The 16,409-nt window shown below is 35.7% G+C and overlaps 1 protein-coding gene across 1 annotated transcript in view; it reads right to left on the bottom strand.

Moving 5' to 3' along the window:
- The window catches only part of LOC141432674 (zinc transporter ZIP2-like), a 37,045-nt gene extending 22,031 nt beyond the window's left edge, over window positions 1-15,014 (bottom strand). The window contains exon 1 of the mRNA XM_074094378.1: window positions 14,577-15,014. Coding sequence (XP_073950479.1) covers window positions 14,577-14,874 — 298 coding nt within the window. The 5' untranslated portion in view covers window positions 14,875-15,014. The remainder of the gene's footprint in view (window positions 1-14,576) is intronic.
- Window positions 15,015-16,409: the final 1,395 nt, after the last annotated feature.

The following is a 16,409-nucleotide window of genomic DNA, read 5'->3' as shown; positions in this document are numbered from 1 at the left end:
CTCAAACAATTATTGAAACAAAGCATAAAACTCTAAAGCGGACCTTTTCTATCACTTTAATGACACTATGAAGCTTAACGGGAAATAAGAAAGTCATAATTGCATAAGGCGGACCCACGGTGCATTGGCATGCACTGCCTTACTAATAACAGTAATCTGAATGCAACAATCATCCTTTCCAAGAGTTCTAAATGATGGAAAGACAATAAAAATGACAACGATGAATGCAATGATATCACAAAGAAAACTATGCACTCTGTTGGTTAGGTACAGCTACTGCATGTCGCGGAATACCGTGGTTGCCGATTCATGTTCTGTCAGACGTCATATTTTGCTTTGTGCTGGCAGTGCGATAAATATTCCTATTTCAAAATAAGAACGTTTGACTTTGTGAAAATTAATGAGAATACAAAAACATCGACTAATAAATAAAGTGATTGCTCATAGATAAACGAAATTAAAGGAATAGGTACCTTTCTTGGGAATTCCCGTGAAATATTTCTCAACCTTCGTGACAACCTACTCGCCTGGACGCGAGGGAACTCGCGGGTAAAAACCACTTTTTTCATGAACTTGAGAGAGAGAGAGAGAGAGAGAGAGAGAGAGCACTTCTGCTAATTTCAAAACCTTTATTCGCGCGGGCCACTTAAAAGCCTGTCTTCAGATTATTCTTGCGCCACACACATCTAACCGTTTGCATTAGTTGTTGTACCAACGTGGCATCACGACAGCACGACAGCAAGCGGGCACTTATGCATTTCCATCTGGCTAGACATAATTAAACCGTGTCGTCATCGGGACCTTGGCTATGAGTTTCACTCGAGACAGTAATGGTTTCTCTGACGGCCGTGAATTTAACGGCTATAGACATAAAGTGCTAAGGGACACAATAGTAAGTTTCGTGGACGGTGGGTGTTGACTATTCAAGTATAGGTTACCTATAAAAGAGAAACGTGATTGACCGACAGACGACGTTAGCATTAAAGTTTGGAGTTAGAGACTTTAGATTGGGCAGACTAATTTCTTGAGGAACATAATGGAGGTGCTCTATGAACCAATTTTATCAAATGTAACGGGATAGAGAACTAACTTATCATTGGTTCTACGAAAGCAAAGAGCTGGTAATAACTTACATTTTCAAGTCTAATAGTTGCCATTAATTAAAATTTACAACGTATATGCATACCAGTAAGCCCTAAACTAAAGTTGTTTCTTGAAGAATTTTGTTATTGTATCAATTGAAAATGATTTTGTTAGGGCTATTTGGGATCAGCAGTAAGAAAGTGCGTGCCGTTATACGCCCCAATAAAACAATGGTGCGTCAACTAAAATATCAGCCTGATGCGCACGCGACGACCATTTTAAACGCTATAGGAAGTATTTGGAACTACGCATTTGCACCCGTGTTTTCGAACGAGTATCGAATTTTTACAATTGATCTCATGGCCAACGAGTATCGTGTATAATGAGATATCAAATGTCGAATTGTATCAAATGACATTAATTAAGAGGCAATTCTTATACGGTGTGATTAAAACGAATAAGATTATTACCACTTACGAAGCTGTTGGTAAATACCTATAAAAGACAATACGTACATCTATTTACAAAAGCGTTTTTTCTATTTTCTATTCTATACCTACCTATAGTCTTGTCACTGTAATGTTATTGCTTGTAATTGTTAACCGTCCTTCATATTTAAAAGGAATTAAACAACAGAAAACTTATTCTAAAATCACAGTGTACTGACACACTTAAATGCTGTCATATTGACGCAACAAATGTAAATCCCTCTCATTTTGAGAGGAGGCCTGTCAAAGTCAAAGTGTCGGGGTCTTTAGGCACCAACGAACTCACCCATCTGTTATAATGTAAAAAAGTGATGGCCAGTCAACATACTCACTATTTTCGTGTATCTTTCACCTAATTGATTGTATCTTTCGAGGCGTGTGCCCTGATGGGAAGGGAGGGACTGTTCATCATTTGACTATGGCAAGTCCAAAAGTGCTTAATATTTGTGAGTCATATACTGTGCATTGTTTGCTTTGCTATGCTTACCTGACATTCTGTCACGTCTGCGTAGATAAATTAAACTGTAGTCAGGTTTTAATAAATAAGAACGTGATATGCGCACAGATCAGGTTTACTCGTAACTTTGCCTTTGCCCCCAGTCATTGTAACATATTAATAATTATGTCATACTAAAATTTACATGAACAACGATAGGTTGAATATATCTGCCTTTTTGTGCGCGTTCTTTATCCTGAGATGGCATTCAAATGAGATTTGTGGAAGGAATTATAGTAGAGAGTTATGATGATGTACTTATATAATATTGTGAAAAGATATAATATTTAAATAATGATGTAATGTCAAAAGTCTATGATACTGTTTTCATGAAGATTTACATACAATACAGTCGAATGGATCAACGTAAAATGCCTCTGTTATAGTATTTTTAAATATGCTAGATATCGGTCCAATCTAAGTTGTATAACATTAGAAACTATTTCCAAGAAAGACAGAGCAGAGAAATTAGTTTTTTTTAAACATATATTTAACGATATCTAGAAAAGGTTATGTTGATGGGAAATTAACTCTACAACAGTACTCAATTAGTATATTTGATACATCGAATTACCCTAAAACTTATTAAATACCTAAGTTTAATATTTAGTAAAATAATAAGACAACTTTAAACCACGTAACAAAACGTCCATAAACTTCATTGAATACATTAACCATTCGTCTTTTTACTATTCCACATATGTGAACGGCGGTAATTTCCCAATAGAGACATTACCATGTGATCCAACAACAAGTTGCGTAAGATTAGATTGTTTTATCTAACGTTTGTTACGTGTAGTATTGGTAGGTACCGGCTCTATCTCCTTAAAGAAATCACTGACCTTTTCAGTGTCAATGAACTTTAAAACAAGAGAACTTCTGTTTCAACAGATTTACGTGAAATTTGCTTCATTCAATAGATTAGGTAAAGTGACCATTACCCACTTTAGGATGCTGAAAAACTTGAATTTTTTCTTTATCTCATTTATTACATTTTCTAAATAGTCACTTTACAGAAGGTCGCTGAGTAAGAACACCTTTGAAACTATCTAAATTGCTCATGCGAACCGGTCCTAGCCAAAACATTGGAATCGATTATAAATCGTAAATCCATGCGTAAATCAAAGCATGTGAACATATGCATATACTTATGTATTTAAATTGCCATGTTAAAACTGTTAATAGATCTTAGCGAAGGTGTTGTTATCTGCACGAACGTGCCTTAAGTTAAGGTCAAGTGTTGAACGAACTAATACAATCTAGCTTCATAACATATTTGCAGGTATTTTTAGAGTTCTAAAGCGATTTAACGTTAAATGTAGTTAAAGTACTAACCATATTAAATGATAAAACTTCGTGTGCCGTTTGACATTTGTACTGTTTTTTTAACTACAAACTCAACTCTGCTGAAATAATATTAGCAATTAATTTTGAGTTTCCACGTAACTATGCACTCTTCTTAAATTCATTTTTAATGCAGTTAAATTTAAGAAAAAAGTCTATCTACTTATTAATTATACCTACCTACAACCGACTACCGGATATAAAGTCACGTTGTCACGTTTCAGATGACCAAGAACCGCTCCAATATCCGGTTTAACCTACTAACAGTCCGGTTAAAACGGACCAGGCTTAGTCTGTCAAAAGCGTTTTCTCACGCTTGTTACGTGAAGAGTCTATAGCAAACGTGATGCAATGAGACTACTTATAGTTATGTTAATACGTTGTATAATGATGGATTCACTTGGCCGTGAACTTAGTGATCCGTAAAAGGAAGCAATAAAATATTGTATATAGTAATTACTAGTTATATACAGTATCAATATTTCTTTGTAAGTTTGATATACTTACAATCATCCTGAATTTTTTCAAAATTTTCCACCGACCGGTTTAGATTTTAGAGGAAGGGGGATGCTCAACTCATTTACTGCGAATCAATTTGAGAGATGAAGGTCGGTAAAGAAAGAGTAAGATTAAAATTATTGATCGGAGTCGATGTGGATTTGATGGGATGCTTGATGATATTACGAGTTTAAATGCGAAAGTTTGTGAGTGAGTGAGTAAGTATGTTTATTTATTCACGCTGAAATGGCTGGACGGATTTGGATGAAATTTGGCAACATAGAATACTTTTTATTCCGATATTCCCACGAGATAGGGATAAAATATCTAAATAACAACCGCTGGGCTTGGAGTCATTAAATTTAGTATGTAGGTAGCTGTACCTCTGGAATAACACATAGGCTACTTTTTCCCGATATAACAATTTTATTACAATTATTTCAGTACCAGATTGAATAGTTTATGCGGGTAAAAGCTAGTATTGAGATCGTAAAGTTAATGATTACTACTGGTGCCTTGCGTACCGAACGCGGACTAATTGCTTTAGTACACCTACAATTAATAAGCCGATGGAGTGAATTTGATGAGTTAGCTGTTATCAACGGGGTACACTACATAAAAACGAAAAACGAAATTCCGAAAGTCGGAATCACGAACTTCAAAATATCGATTTTTATAATTCCGAATGTTTTAAAACTCCTAATATCGGAATTATATGGCTTAGGAATTGTGAAAATCGGAATTAGCGAATTCGGAATTAAACTTTTCGGAGTATTTGGGTGTTCCCAATCAACGTGCGTAGCTCGTATAATTAGGTAGATCTTACAGTGATTTCTATGAGCATACGTAAACCTTCGTAAAAAAATACAGAAACTTTTTCATATCGCTATAAACGAGCTATCATTGCAAGTGTCAAAGCTTAGGGATCATCTTAAAATGACAAAATTAAAGTTGGCGACTATTGCGACAGTGACGAGCACGAGAACTCGTTCGTTTACTTTGAGTTGCTTTAAAAGGAAACGTTATGAATTTTATAGATACTGTAATGTCTATACCATCGATAATAGAGAGTTTCTCTCCATTATGGTCTTTTATGATGAGTAATATAGATGTTAGTGCCAACATTACATTTAAGTATATTATTTATCCGTAGAAAATAAAAAGACGGGTCCATAGTAATTTCGGGAAATCCCTTCTTCGTGCGCCTCTGTGACTCTTAGGAAATAGTCTCTCAAATTTGAATTTGCTCCAGTGGTTCAGGCTGTTGGTTATCAGTCAGTTAGTCAGTCAGTCTTTTAGTAACGTTACTCTTTTATAGATTATACTTTAAAACTAAACTACCTATAGCTAATGTAGCTAAATACGTGGTTTTATTACAAATTTGTTAGAAACCTCATAGTTGTATGTTACGACATTATTATTTTTATTATGTTTATACTGCGTATATCACAAAAAATGTACTTAAAATCTAACAAGGAAAATTGAATAAATTGATTCATATCAAACCTATCAAATAGTAATAATTCCAAAAGATAAAACATGTAGTTAACTAATATTTTTTTATGGAAAAATATGTAACTCAACTCTTTATTGCCTTGTCATTTACAGTAATTTGTAATCGTCCTAGTAAGTATCTAGTTATAATCGTTTCCTGCGTTGGTGTTGGTTTTAGTTAGGCTACTTTTGATTTTGACTATACTGCAAAGAATTTCTCTCCAAGTAAGCAAGTGCCGGCACGTAAACTATGAAAGTTATGATCGTGGTATTGATATAAAGCAATTCCTAGTTTTCACCAGAAAAGTACTTACCTAGTGGAAAAAGAATCTAACACTGGTGGTTCCTCCAACTAGTTCGAGAGAGGAGTCATGTCGTGCCAGTAAGTATTTAGTGTTTTTTATAATATGCAATAAAAATCTACTGAACCACGTGTGTTGTAACAATATGGGTATCAAATGAAAGCTAATAATTAGCACATTCTTAATATACATGGGTTATAATACTTTTAATCTACCATTTTCACAGAAATAACAAAACGTATAAAGAAAACATTTATAAAAATCAACAACCCGACTGCCTTAAAAACTAAAGGGAAGAAAATAAGTAAGTAGTGGTCGAGAACTCCGTCATGTAGCTTATTTAAAGTTCAACAGTCGGGACCCATTCAAATCGTATAACCAGCTCAAAATTTCTTGGTAAGGGGTCCCGACTCTTCAACTTCAAATTAGCTACTTGACAGAGAGAGACCACTAGACTTATTTTCTTCCTTTTTAGGGTTCCGGAGCCAAAATCGCAAAAACGGAACCCTTATAGTTTCGCCATGTCGGTCTGTCTGTCCGTCCATCCACGGCTTTGCTCAGAGACTAGAAAGCTGTAATGTTGCAAGGATATATATGTAAACCATGCCGACAAAATGGTACTATAAAAAAGAATTTTTTTTAGGTTACCCATAGAGTATCTATAGACGTAGTGGGGGTGAAGACGATTTTTCGATTCAGTGATTTGCTTACGAAATAATCAACTTTAAAGTGCAAATTTTCATTAAAATCGAGCGGCCCTTCCCCTCTAAAATCTAAACCGGTAGGTGGAAATTTTTTTAAAAATTCTGGTTGGTAGTAAGTATATCAAACTCTCAAGGAAAACTATAACGGCTAAGTTTGCTTGAGAATTATTAGTAGTTTTACTCTTAAATAGCAGCCTAAGGTATAAAATATACCTAAACTTGCAAGATTCCGTATAAAATACGAAATCCTTAGAAAAATATTACTTAATTTTTTCGTAATGCCTACGGAACCCTATTTTGGGTGTGTCTGACATGCTCTTGACCTTTAGTCTTAAACTCTTAAGGCAGTCGGGTTTTTTGATTTTTGCCCACAACTTCTTTTGTGTCCAGCGGAAACTTTTCAAACAAACAAAGTTTATCTTTTTACTATATTGATTCTCAGATTAGTTTAGTAGATGATAAAAATAACATTATGAGAACAATATACGATGTATACCGGGTGCGGCCTGTAACACGGGCAAATAATAAAAAACATAGAACGTACTCGTCAAACTGAACAAAATTAGTTCAACGACTTATAAAAATAATTAGTTTTTAAATTTTTTCCATCCCAGCCTTCCCAGCCATTCCAGCCTATATACGTCCTACTGCTGGGCACAGGCCTCCTCTCAGAACAAGAGGGTTTGGGCCATAGTACCCATGCGGTTTTATATTTTTATTACACTTTAAAATTTATTCGAAAAAGCAATGTAAAGCAAAATGATTGATATTTGTAGTGACAGACGACGTCAGTTGGGTTCTAGGATAGCGTACATTGAATTTACGATTATGTTTGTTGGAAAAAAAACAAAAGTGATCTATAAAGCCTCTGTTTTTAATATTACCCCCGGTTCTGGGCCACACACTATACCTAAACGTAGCATGCGTGCGTGACATCTAGGTCTAGAACCTAAATTTTAGATAAATAATATATGTACATATTTGCAAAATTATTTAATTTCTTTTTTGTAGCTGATTGTGGGTGGTAAGTATTTCTTTCTTTGTCTATTAAAAGAAAGCTGCGGTTGGATTCATTATTTCATCAACGAGCAGATAATGCACATAGAGTCAACTTTTCACTCTCTCTTCCACTCTAACGTTGACTGAAGGAGTATGTGATTAATCAGTATGTGTTAATCAGTTGCGTCTATTAATTCTTGTTTCCAATGAAGACCCCCACAAATATAACATTATTCTTTACTTCCGTACCTACTCCAGATGAATTTGTTACTACTTGTGTAAAGAAAAGTAGTAACGGTTACTACTTTTTTTTACACGACGAACAAATATCTGTATGGGCGGTAAGCTGGCTTTAATGTGTCACGGCCCTACCCACAAAATACATATACCACTTTGTAAACAAAAGTAGGTACTCGTATGCCTAGCAATGTGTTTGTGTTGATGGAGTTCAATTGGCCTTGTAAATTGTATTCGTAATTGTAGAGGCGCAGCGTATTGTCAGAAAACAAAAGTATAATGCATACAGTATAAGCTGATTTATTGTTACCTAATCCCTTGACACTTTGACCTACCGTGCCAGCATGTACACCTATAGTGTACTTACAAGCAGTTACAGTACTTTGTTTTCTGGATTTTATACCTACGTTTCAGATACACAATACAGACAATTACAAAAAAAATGTTACTTATCTATGTATTTGAACAACTCAAATATATAGTCCGCCTTTGTACATATATCTCATTGCTTGTCAATTGTGTTTATTTACTTATTTTGTACAATAAATAGTTTACATACATATCGGCCTTAATACGTTGGAATAAGAGTCTGTGGTACATACTTCTGAAGCGTTGGACAAGTTTATATTTTTACACTGATTAATTTAGGGACAGAAATTCAAAAGTCTTGACTGAAGAGTGGGATTGTATTAATCCTTATCCAAATAAATAATTTTATATTCAAGACGGTTAAAAGTTGGATGCAAACTGCCAAAAATGGCAGGACAGTTTACTTACAAGTTGGAACTTTAATTACTCATAGTATTGTGACGATCATCATCATCATATCACCCGGATGACGTCCTCTGCAATCTTCCCCAAGAATCTCTGAAACGACGATCGGTTTTGTGCTGCCTTTTGCTAATGATTTTGCGCGACACCATCCACCTTGTGAGAGGTCGTCTACCAACATTCCGCTTCGGTACGCGTATTGCTGAATAATCTGTATTGTTACTGAGTCCCTTGACATTTGACCTACCTTGATGGTATATTATGTATATCTATGTCTCATTTCGCGGTATTTCCCACGACCCGCTCGGTTTCCTAGTCACGCAGAGCATGAGTAATCTATCTACTAAGATGTATTTATTATCTGCCTGTACTATTTATACGCTGTGCTAATTAACCAATTAAAGTTTCAGCAGTGATGATTTATTTTTAGCAATATGCTTTATGCGTACAAACCGAAGCTAGCTCACTTGTGTTTTATTACTGATCCTCTGTAGAAAGAAACCTTTGCCACTAGGCACACTAAATTAAGGGTTTTTATTTGGTTTGTTGTCCTCTGTTTCCAGTTTTATATTTTATGGCGTTTAAAATGTTGTAAATTCCGAATAAAAGGGTCGTAGGTATTATACTATCATAAAATATGTCACTCGGCCCTTATAAAGCTTGAATAAGTCCGTAGTTTTTCTTAAGTAGGGGCTGAACCTAAAATATAGCCCTTAAAGTCAAATATTTATGCGATATTGTGCTTATTTTTATACCCCATTTGAATTAAAACATGAATGGTATTCGAAAACCGATCTCAAATCTACTCTGTTTCCAAGTTTGTAATAGTTAACACAAGAATTGCAGAGCAACTATTTACCACGAACCTTTTAAAGCAATGGTAATAAAAACTCGTGGGAAACAACAGGGAAAGTAACTCGATTACAGGAAAATGTATTCGCCGTACCGATCAATTAATTTAGAACGCAAAGTTAGACACAACAATGCTTTAATTATTCACAACCCTTTGCATGTTTAGCGCATATCTCCAGCTATTGTTTTAAATCATTGCAACGAATGAACGTCAGCCGATATGCTTCCTTGTTTGATAAACAGAAAAACTGGCATCGTGTTGAATCTGATAAGAATGAATCTAATTCTGACTTGCCGAGTAATGGCTGACTAATAAGTAATAAAGTAGATAAACAGAGTAATGAAGTTGAAGCTGAAGTTGGCTGTATTTAAAACAAACTTCAAATCAGATTTGAAACATCGAACAAAGAATATATTTGCGTCAATCAACTGTTTAGGGTTGTTATTCGGTTCAGTAACCCAGGAGACATCAGTGATACACTTTGTTACGAAAATGTTGGATTATAATAGACTAGTATCATGCTTAGGAGATGAACCAGAAGGAATTGCCTTAAAACTGTCACCTTTTAGTGGATTTACCCCCAATAAAATCATACATTTAATCGGTGACTCAGAAGACGTTACCATAGCAACAAGCTACACTAAAAAATTGATTGAACCATTTACGTAAATCTTGTTTTTTTAGTGTTGAGTCACTTTAAGGGCATATAGACTAGTGTCCTTGCTTTTGTTTACTTGTTTTTAGTTTTTAACCTATTTCTAGGCGCAGCGGATTTAGATATGCTACCACAAAGTGAATCATACTTTTTTATATTGTTAACCTGCGAGGGATTAATTTAAAGACGAATAATATTTTTATTATCGTACCATATTGTAAATTTAGCAATGTCAAATATTTGTGTACATTTATGTGGTTGCTATATGATGCACTATGCCTGGAAAAGGGTAAAAAAAACTTGTTCAGTTAATATACCCACTCAAGAGTCGAGTTGGGTACGTTTTTATTTTGACCATCTTCTGTAGTATCTATCAAAGGGTAAAGTAACTAACCAATAACGCACGGCTTTAACCACCTGAGCTGGACTTATATCAGACATATTCCTCAGGATCATAAAGTTGCACTAAGAAGGAAATTTCCGAAGCTTCCATAAAATAAATAGCTATTCATTTTTATTCTTCCATAAATAAAGCTTGGTACTAATCTAGCAATACAAGATGGGCCCTGTAACAGGAGCAGGCGCAGTTTTGCAGGTGGTAGGACCCTGTGCAAGGTCCGCCCGGATTGCTACCACCATCATGCTCGCTAATCCTGCCGTGAAGCAGCACTGCTTGCACTGTTGTGTTTCGGCGTGGAGAGTAAGACAGCCGGTGAAATTACTGGCACGTGAGGTATCCCATCTTAGGCCTCTAGGTTGGCAACGCGTCGGCAATACCCCTGGTGTTTCAGATGTTTATGGGCGGTGGTGATCTCTTACCATCAGGAGACCCATTTGCTCTTTTGCCATCCAGTCAAATAAAAAAAAAATTGATTTGTTTGGAATAAACATAATGATAAAATTACTTAATTTTTGAAAGTTGCAGAACTTAGTAGTTAACCTGTGTTTTAATTTTTTGCTCCTGTTACAGGGCCCACCCGTATACTTAGAGGTAAAACCAGGAAAACAAATGCCTATAGTCTCCGTTGCGTCTTGCACATTATGCGAGTAGTTCAAACGCTTGTGTCAGATATGTATGCCTAACATCCCATGACTGGCATCTGTCACTTGCATTAAAAGTGTGCAAATGTGCATGGTCTTGGTTTATGATAGTCGCACATAAGGATTTTATACTTGGCTCTTCCCACGGTTCTTGCTCAGCTCATGCCATAAACCAAGCATAAACCTATTGTTATTTAACAGATGTCAAAACATTAGATGGTTATAAACACGTAAGTACATTAGGCATATTAGTTAAACAAATCACAAAACAGCTGGCGGTCCCAAAACATAAATGAAACTGATAACAGAATCAAGTTGTTTAGATAGAGGGAGTTCAAGAGCACGAATCTAAACGTATCGTCTTCATTGTTCTATATACTAAACAAAAATGCGACCTACATTAAGTGTGGAATAAAACAAAATACTGCTGCAAAGCTAAATGATGTTTATGGTATAATAAAAAATACTGTATTCTAAATAATAATATGACAACAAACGCGAATAGATTTATGATTACTTTCTTTATTTCAAATTCTTTTGTCATAAATTACTTTTTTTCTTCTTTTATTCTAGGTTGATTCTACGCAAGTGTTCCTTATGTGTCAAGTCTGTTATAATGGTAGCACTAGTTATGATGCACCGTGCGTACTCAGGGTGCTTTTGTTTACCTTCATTGAATTGGTAAATAAGTTTTATTTTGTTCATGTCCGGTGGTGACTAGAGTGTGACGTATGCAAGATACTCTACCTTGTAAGCTATGATTCCTTTACTTTACACTGGGTTGACTAAATTGACAATGCAAATGATGCAAATGTATCTGGAAAAGCCTCACTGCTAATGTTGCGTAAAACCACTACAATTAATTAGTTAAATCATCATCATTAGCAAACTTAATTGACGACTTCACAGTTTTTATTTTAAACTAAACTGCTATATTTTTTTTTGCTTCAAAACAACTACATGTTTACATAAGAATAATAACATTTATTAATGCAAATTTATAATTCAAATTTAATTTGGTCACTGGGACACGTGCTTGGAAGTTTTTTTTAAATAATTTACTTATTGGTCACGGTTTAGCGGTCGCGTGTTTCAAAGGGCTCTGATGTCATAATTACAAAACTTGTTAGAGATAGGAGGTTAAATGTAGAGTTAGAAAAGCTCTAGCGGAATAGTTTCAATTTACCGGAACTAATAGGTATTAAATAAAGGATGCTAGTTTGAAAGGTTGATGACGAAACACGATCACATTGTATTTTTGTTTCTTCATCGATTGATTCAGGCGCCGCGACGCGATCCTTACAACAAACAAGAACTAGAAGCAAGTTAAATAATATAGTAAGTATCATGTTACTTTACAATAAAGGCCCTTCAAAGGAATAAATCGTTTTTTACCACGTTAGAATAGTTTCCACGGATGCGATCCCAAAAATCGCTCTCCTTGTCACTCCTATGCTTACGCTTTAGAATCATCTTTACTAACGTCCAGTTTTTTTTTCCATGACGCTAAATTGTAACAGCGAGATGCGAGGGTCCGGTGCGGCCATTGGCACACTGACGCTGCGCTTGCGCAACTATTAGATAACCTCCGCGAAACCTAATGAGAATAGCAGATCAATTGACACCGCCGAAAATGCAATAGTAAAAAAGCATTATGCTGTTATTCGTAATTGTATGTAATAAGGTTATGTTTATACTGACATGTTATTTGTAACGATCACGATGCAGGTACAGTCACTAGCAAAAAAAGCGTGCATATACATATCTGATACGAATCTATTTCTAGGGCCGGTAGGACGTCTCAGATATTTTTGCACGCACCGCTGTGGCAGATATTAGTGCTGTTGACTGAACCTAATTGTTTTGCGCGAAAAATCCAAATTTACTAATTTAACATCTGATTATTACAAAGTGCACTGGCCCCACGTGGGAACTATGGCCCAAGCCCTCTTGTTCTGAGAGGAGGCCTGTGCCCAGCAGTGGGACGTATATGGCTGGGATGAAATTATAACGAATGTACATTGAATGCAAGTAATTGGATTATTTACTTATGTGAGATGGTTATAATTATATATTTTTGTTTATGTAATTTAATTATTGTAAGTAATTATTACTCAAGTGAAAAATAGCTAATGACTACTAATCATCTATGGACGGACGTGTGTTTGATATAACTAATAATTATAATAAAATATTATGTGTAGTTACTTATTCATGAAGCAGTACTCTTTCATATCAATTCATTATTACGCTACATCTTTTCGACGATTAAATCTAATCAGGTTAATTTAATTCCTCCAGTTGCCGTACTAAACATTAATATGCGACCGAATAATCTTGAGGGTTAATTACCGTGTTGATGCCGAATTTTAAGTAAGTACTGAACAAGTTCGTAATTTTCTTGAATTTCTTATTGCTTAACATGACTTGCCATCACTCATGCTCCTGTCGAGCCATTTCGAAATGCTAGTGCAATCGTGTAGTTAGGTATACGATAATTTGATAGTACATAACTATTTACAAACGAGTACCGAGCTACACCTACCTAACCATCTTCAAAGAGCATGAAATCCTTGCAAAACTGCATTTATAAAATGAGTTGCACTGCGATTATAAAGAGTAAATTTAAACTAAATAAATAAATATCAAGGGACACATGACACCAATTGACCTAGTCCCAAACTAATCAAAGCTTGTGCTATGCTTTTGAAATGCATGTGTTTAGATATTTAGGCGATTGATTGTCTTGTTTTTTTTCAAGTTAATAATTTATTACACAAATGTCTATGCACGTACTTAATACTATTAGAGTAACAGAAATAAAAGTTACTACGGACAAACTTAATCTTTAAAGTTGGACGCCTACCCAACTTTATTTGTAAAAGCTGCCATATCTAGAGTGTTTGTATTTATTCGCGATAAAGAAGCTAGTCGATTTAAAATAATTTATTCCGGACAGCTAAGCTTTCAATTGAAATAATGATGTTTATGTTGATTCGGAATAGTCCTCCGTTGACCTTTGACGAACTGTTTGATCAATTAACATTTTTCAAATAATTGAACCACAAAAAGAACCACTCCATTATATGATAGAGCGAAAAAACTAACGTTGAATATCTTTCTAGATACGCATGATCCTACACATAACATACGCATGAGAAACGAAGTTTGTTTTAACAAACAAACACAAACACTAAACTGCTGGCTTACTTAAGTTATGAATAACCTAACCATAAAAATTGCTTTTTTTGCTGATTGTACTTTTTTGACTGTACTTGCATTGTCACCCAAACCACAGAATAAGTAATAGTACAAGTACCCAAACTACATTTGCATACCAAATTTCAAGTCGATGCTATTAACCGTTGAAGAGTTCCGTCCTGCGGAGACGATCCTGGTTAGACTACTGGGATGTCATTACTAGATTATTGTATTGTCACGCGATTTACATAAGTATTACAAATTTCAAGTCAATCTGAATACTGGAAGTTGGTCAAATTTAACTTGAAAGATTTGATTACAGACAGACAGACAACGGGACAGGTGAAACTAAATAAAAGCTTGCAATGAGTTTTAACTAAACAGTACTTATTTAATTAAACTACACTTACCGACTAAATAGTCCACATTATGCTGAACTTCAGGAATCAAATGCATGAAAGTTGTGGACAGCAGAACTCCTCCACCGAAGGAGAGCAGCGTCATCACCACCCGGTTAGTAGTCTTGAGGGTACTGGCATCTTCAGCAGACACCCACTTGAACTTCCTAGCCAGCAGCAGCGGGGTGAGACCACATATCATGGAAGCACAGAACAGCACCAACATCGAGATCCCCTTGGCGAGGACGACTCCATCAGTGTCGTCATCGTGTCCGTGGCCATGCCTAAACATTAATTCTTCGACAGCCATTTTGATTCGAAGGTGCTGCTGCGGAGATGGAGATGTGTAAAGTGGATTGCACCAAGGGCGCGTGCCCTTTTATACCGTAGCGGAGCGCGTATCGTCCGCAGTATCAGCGATGCGCGTGCGGCGGGCGAGAACGGCGCGTTTGTACTAGTCTAGTCGCGGCGTCGCCGGCGCTGGCGGCTGGCGGCCCGCTCCCGCGCAACCTGCGCTATAAAAAACCTTAAGACTCTTGCAACATTTGGTAGTCCGCATTTGATGCACTTTCGTCACGATCGAGCGGCGGATATAGTATACGCGAGCGACAGATTAAAACTATATATTTAGAATTTTTTTTTGTATTAATAGATGGTTTTTTAATACATTTGTAAAAAGTCAGTAGCTTTATTATATATGAAAGCGCGAATAATCATATTGTTTTTTTTTATATATTAAGTTAAATAGTTATATCTATTAATTTATTCTCTCCATCTTTATTCTTTACTTAATACCTAATTTTGTACACGTGCTCTTGATTCTGAAATAAATTTCTGTCATTTCATTTCATTCCCTTTTCCTGGGACAACCTAGTAATGATCTTATGATAAGCAAATCATTTAATGCCGCAGGAAAAAATTGTAACAGTAAACTATTTCAAATATTAAACGACTCTACATTTGAAGAAAGAGCCGTAGCGCTACAGCCTACATGCTGTAGACGTATCTATGTATTTTTAAAATACCTTTAAAATACCATTTAAAAGTTCTGCGGATTAACGATAATAAGTGCTACTCGTTATCTCGTTACCACGATTATTCAGATATTGTCACAATTGCGCAATAAGCCTTGATATTTTTGGCAAGGAAATTAACAAAAAAAGCAACATTATCCTTTAATGTTCATCACCATGAATACATAATGCTATAAGTTTTTTGGGTACCCTTGTGTCAGGTCTCCAATGAAAATGCCAACCAGCCAACCAACATTACCATCATAAAGTAAATAGCCCGTTACTTAGCCACACACAACATCTAAAGTTGAATTTAAAATCCGAGATTTTAATTTATTCCAATGAGAATCGCGATCGTGGTCTATGTATATTAACGTTGTAAGAAAAACACTTCATCATCATCATCCCAGCCTATAAACGTCCCACTGCTGGGCACAGGCTCTCTCAAAACAGCTTGAGCCGTAGTTCTCACGCGGGCCCAGTGCGGAATGGGAACTTCACACAACACCATTGAATTATTTCGCAGGTGCACAGCAAGCTCGTGATAAATTACGAATGTACCTACCTTATGAATTTCAAAAAACTCATAGATGCCGGGTTTGAATCCACGATCCTCTGCTCGAGAGGCCACAGGTCAAACCACTAAGCCACCACAGCTTTTTATAGACACCTAGAGATATATTCGGGATACGAGTTGTTATTCTTAAGATCCAGTTATCTACGTACTTACCAAATTTCTTAAAACCCGTCCAGCCGTCTGAGCGTGTACTTACTCACATAATTTCACATTTATTATTTTAATGAGTAAGATAAGTATTTTGAGGCCGATACT

This window comes from Choristoneura fumiferana, chromosome 11, assembly GCF_025370935.1.
Source record: "Choristoneura fumiferana chromosome 11, NRCan_CFum_1, whole genome shotgun sequence".
NCBI classification, from domain to species: domain Eukaryota; kingdom Metazoa; phylum Arthropoda; class Insecta; order Lepidoptera; family Tortricidae; genus Choristoneura; species Choristoneura fumiferana.
The sequence above is the reverse complement of the archived record's forward strand: the minus strand, read 5'-3'. Positions and strand labels throughout refer to the sequence as shown.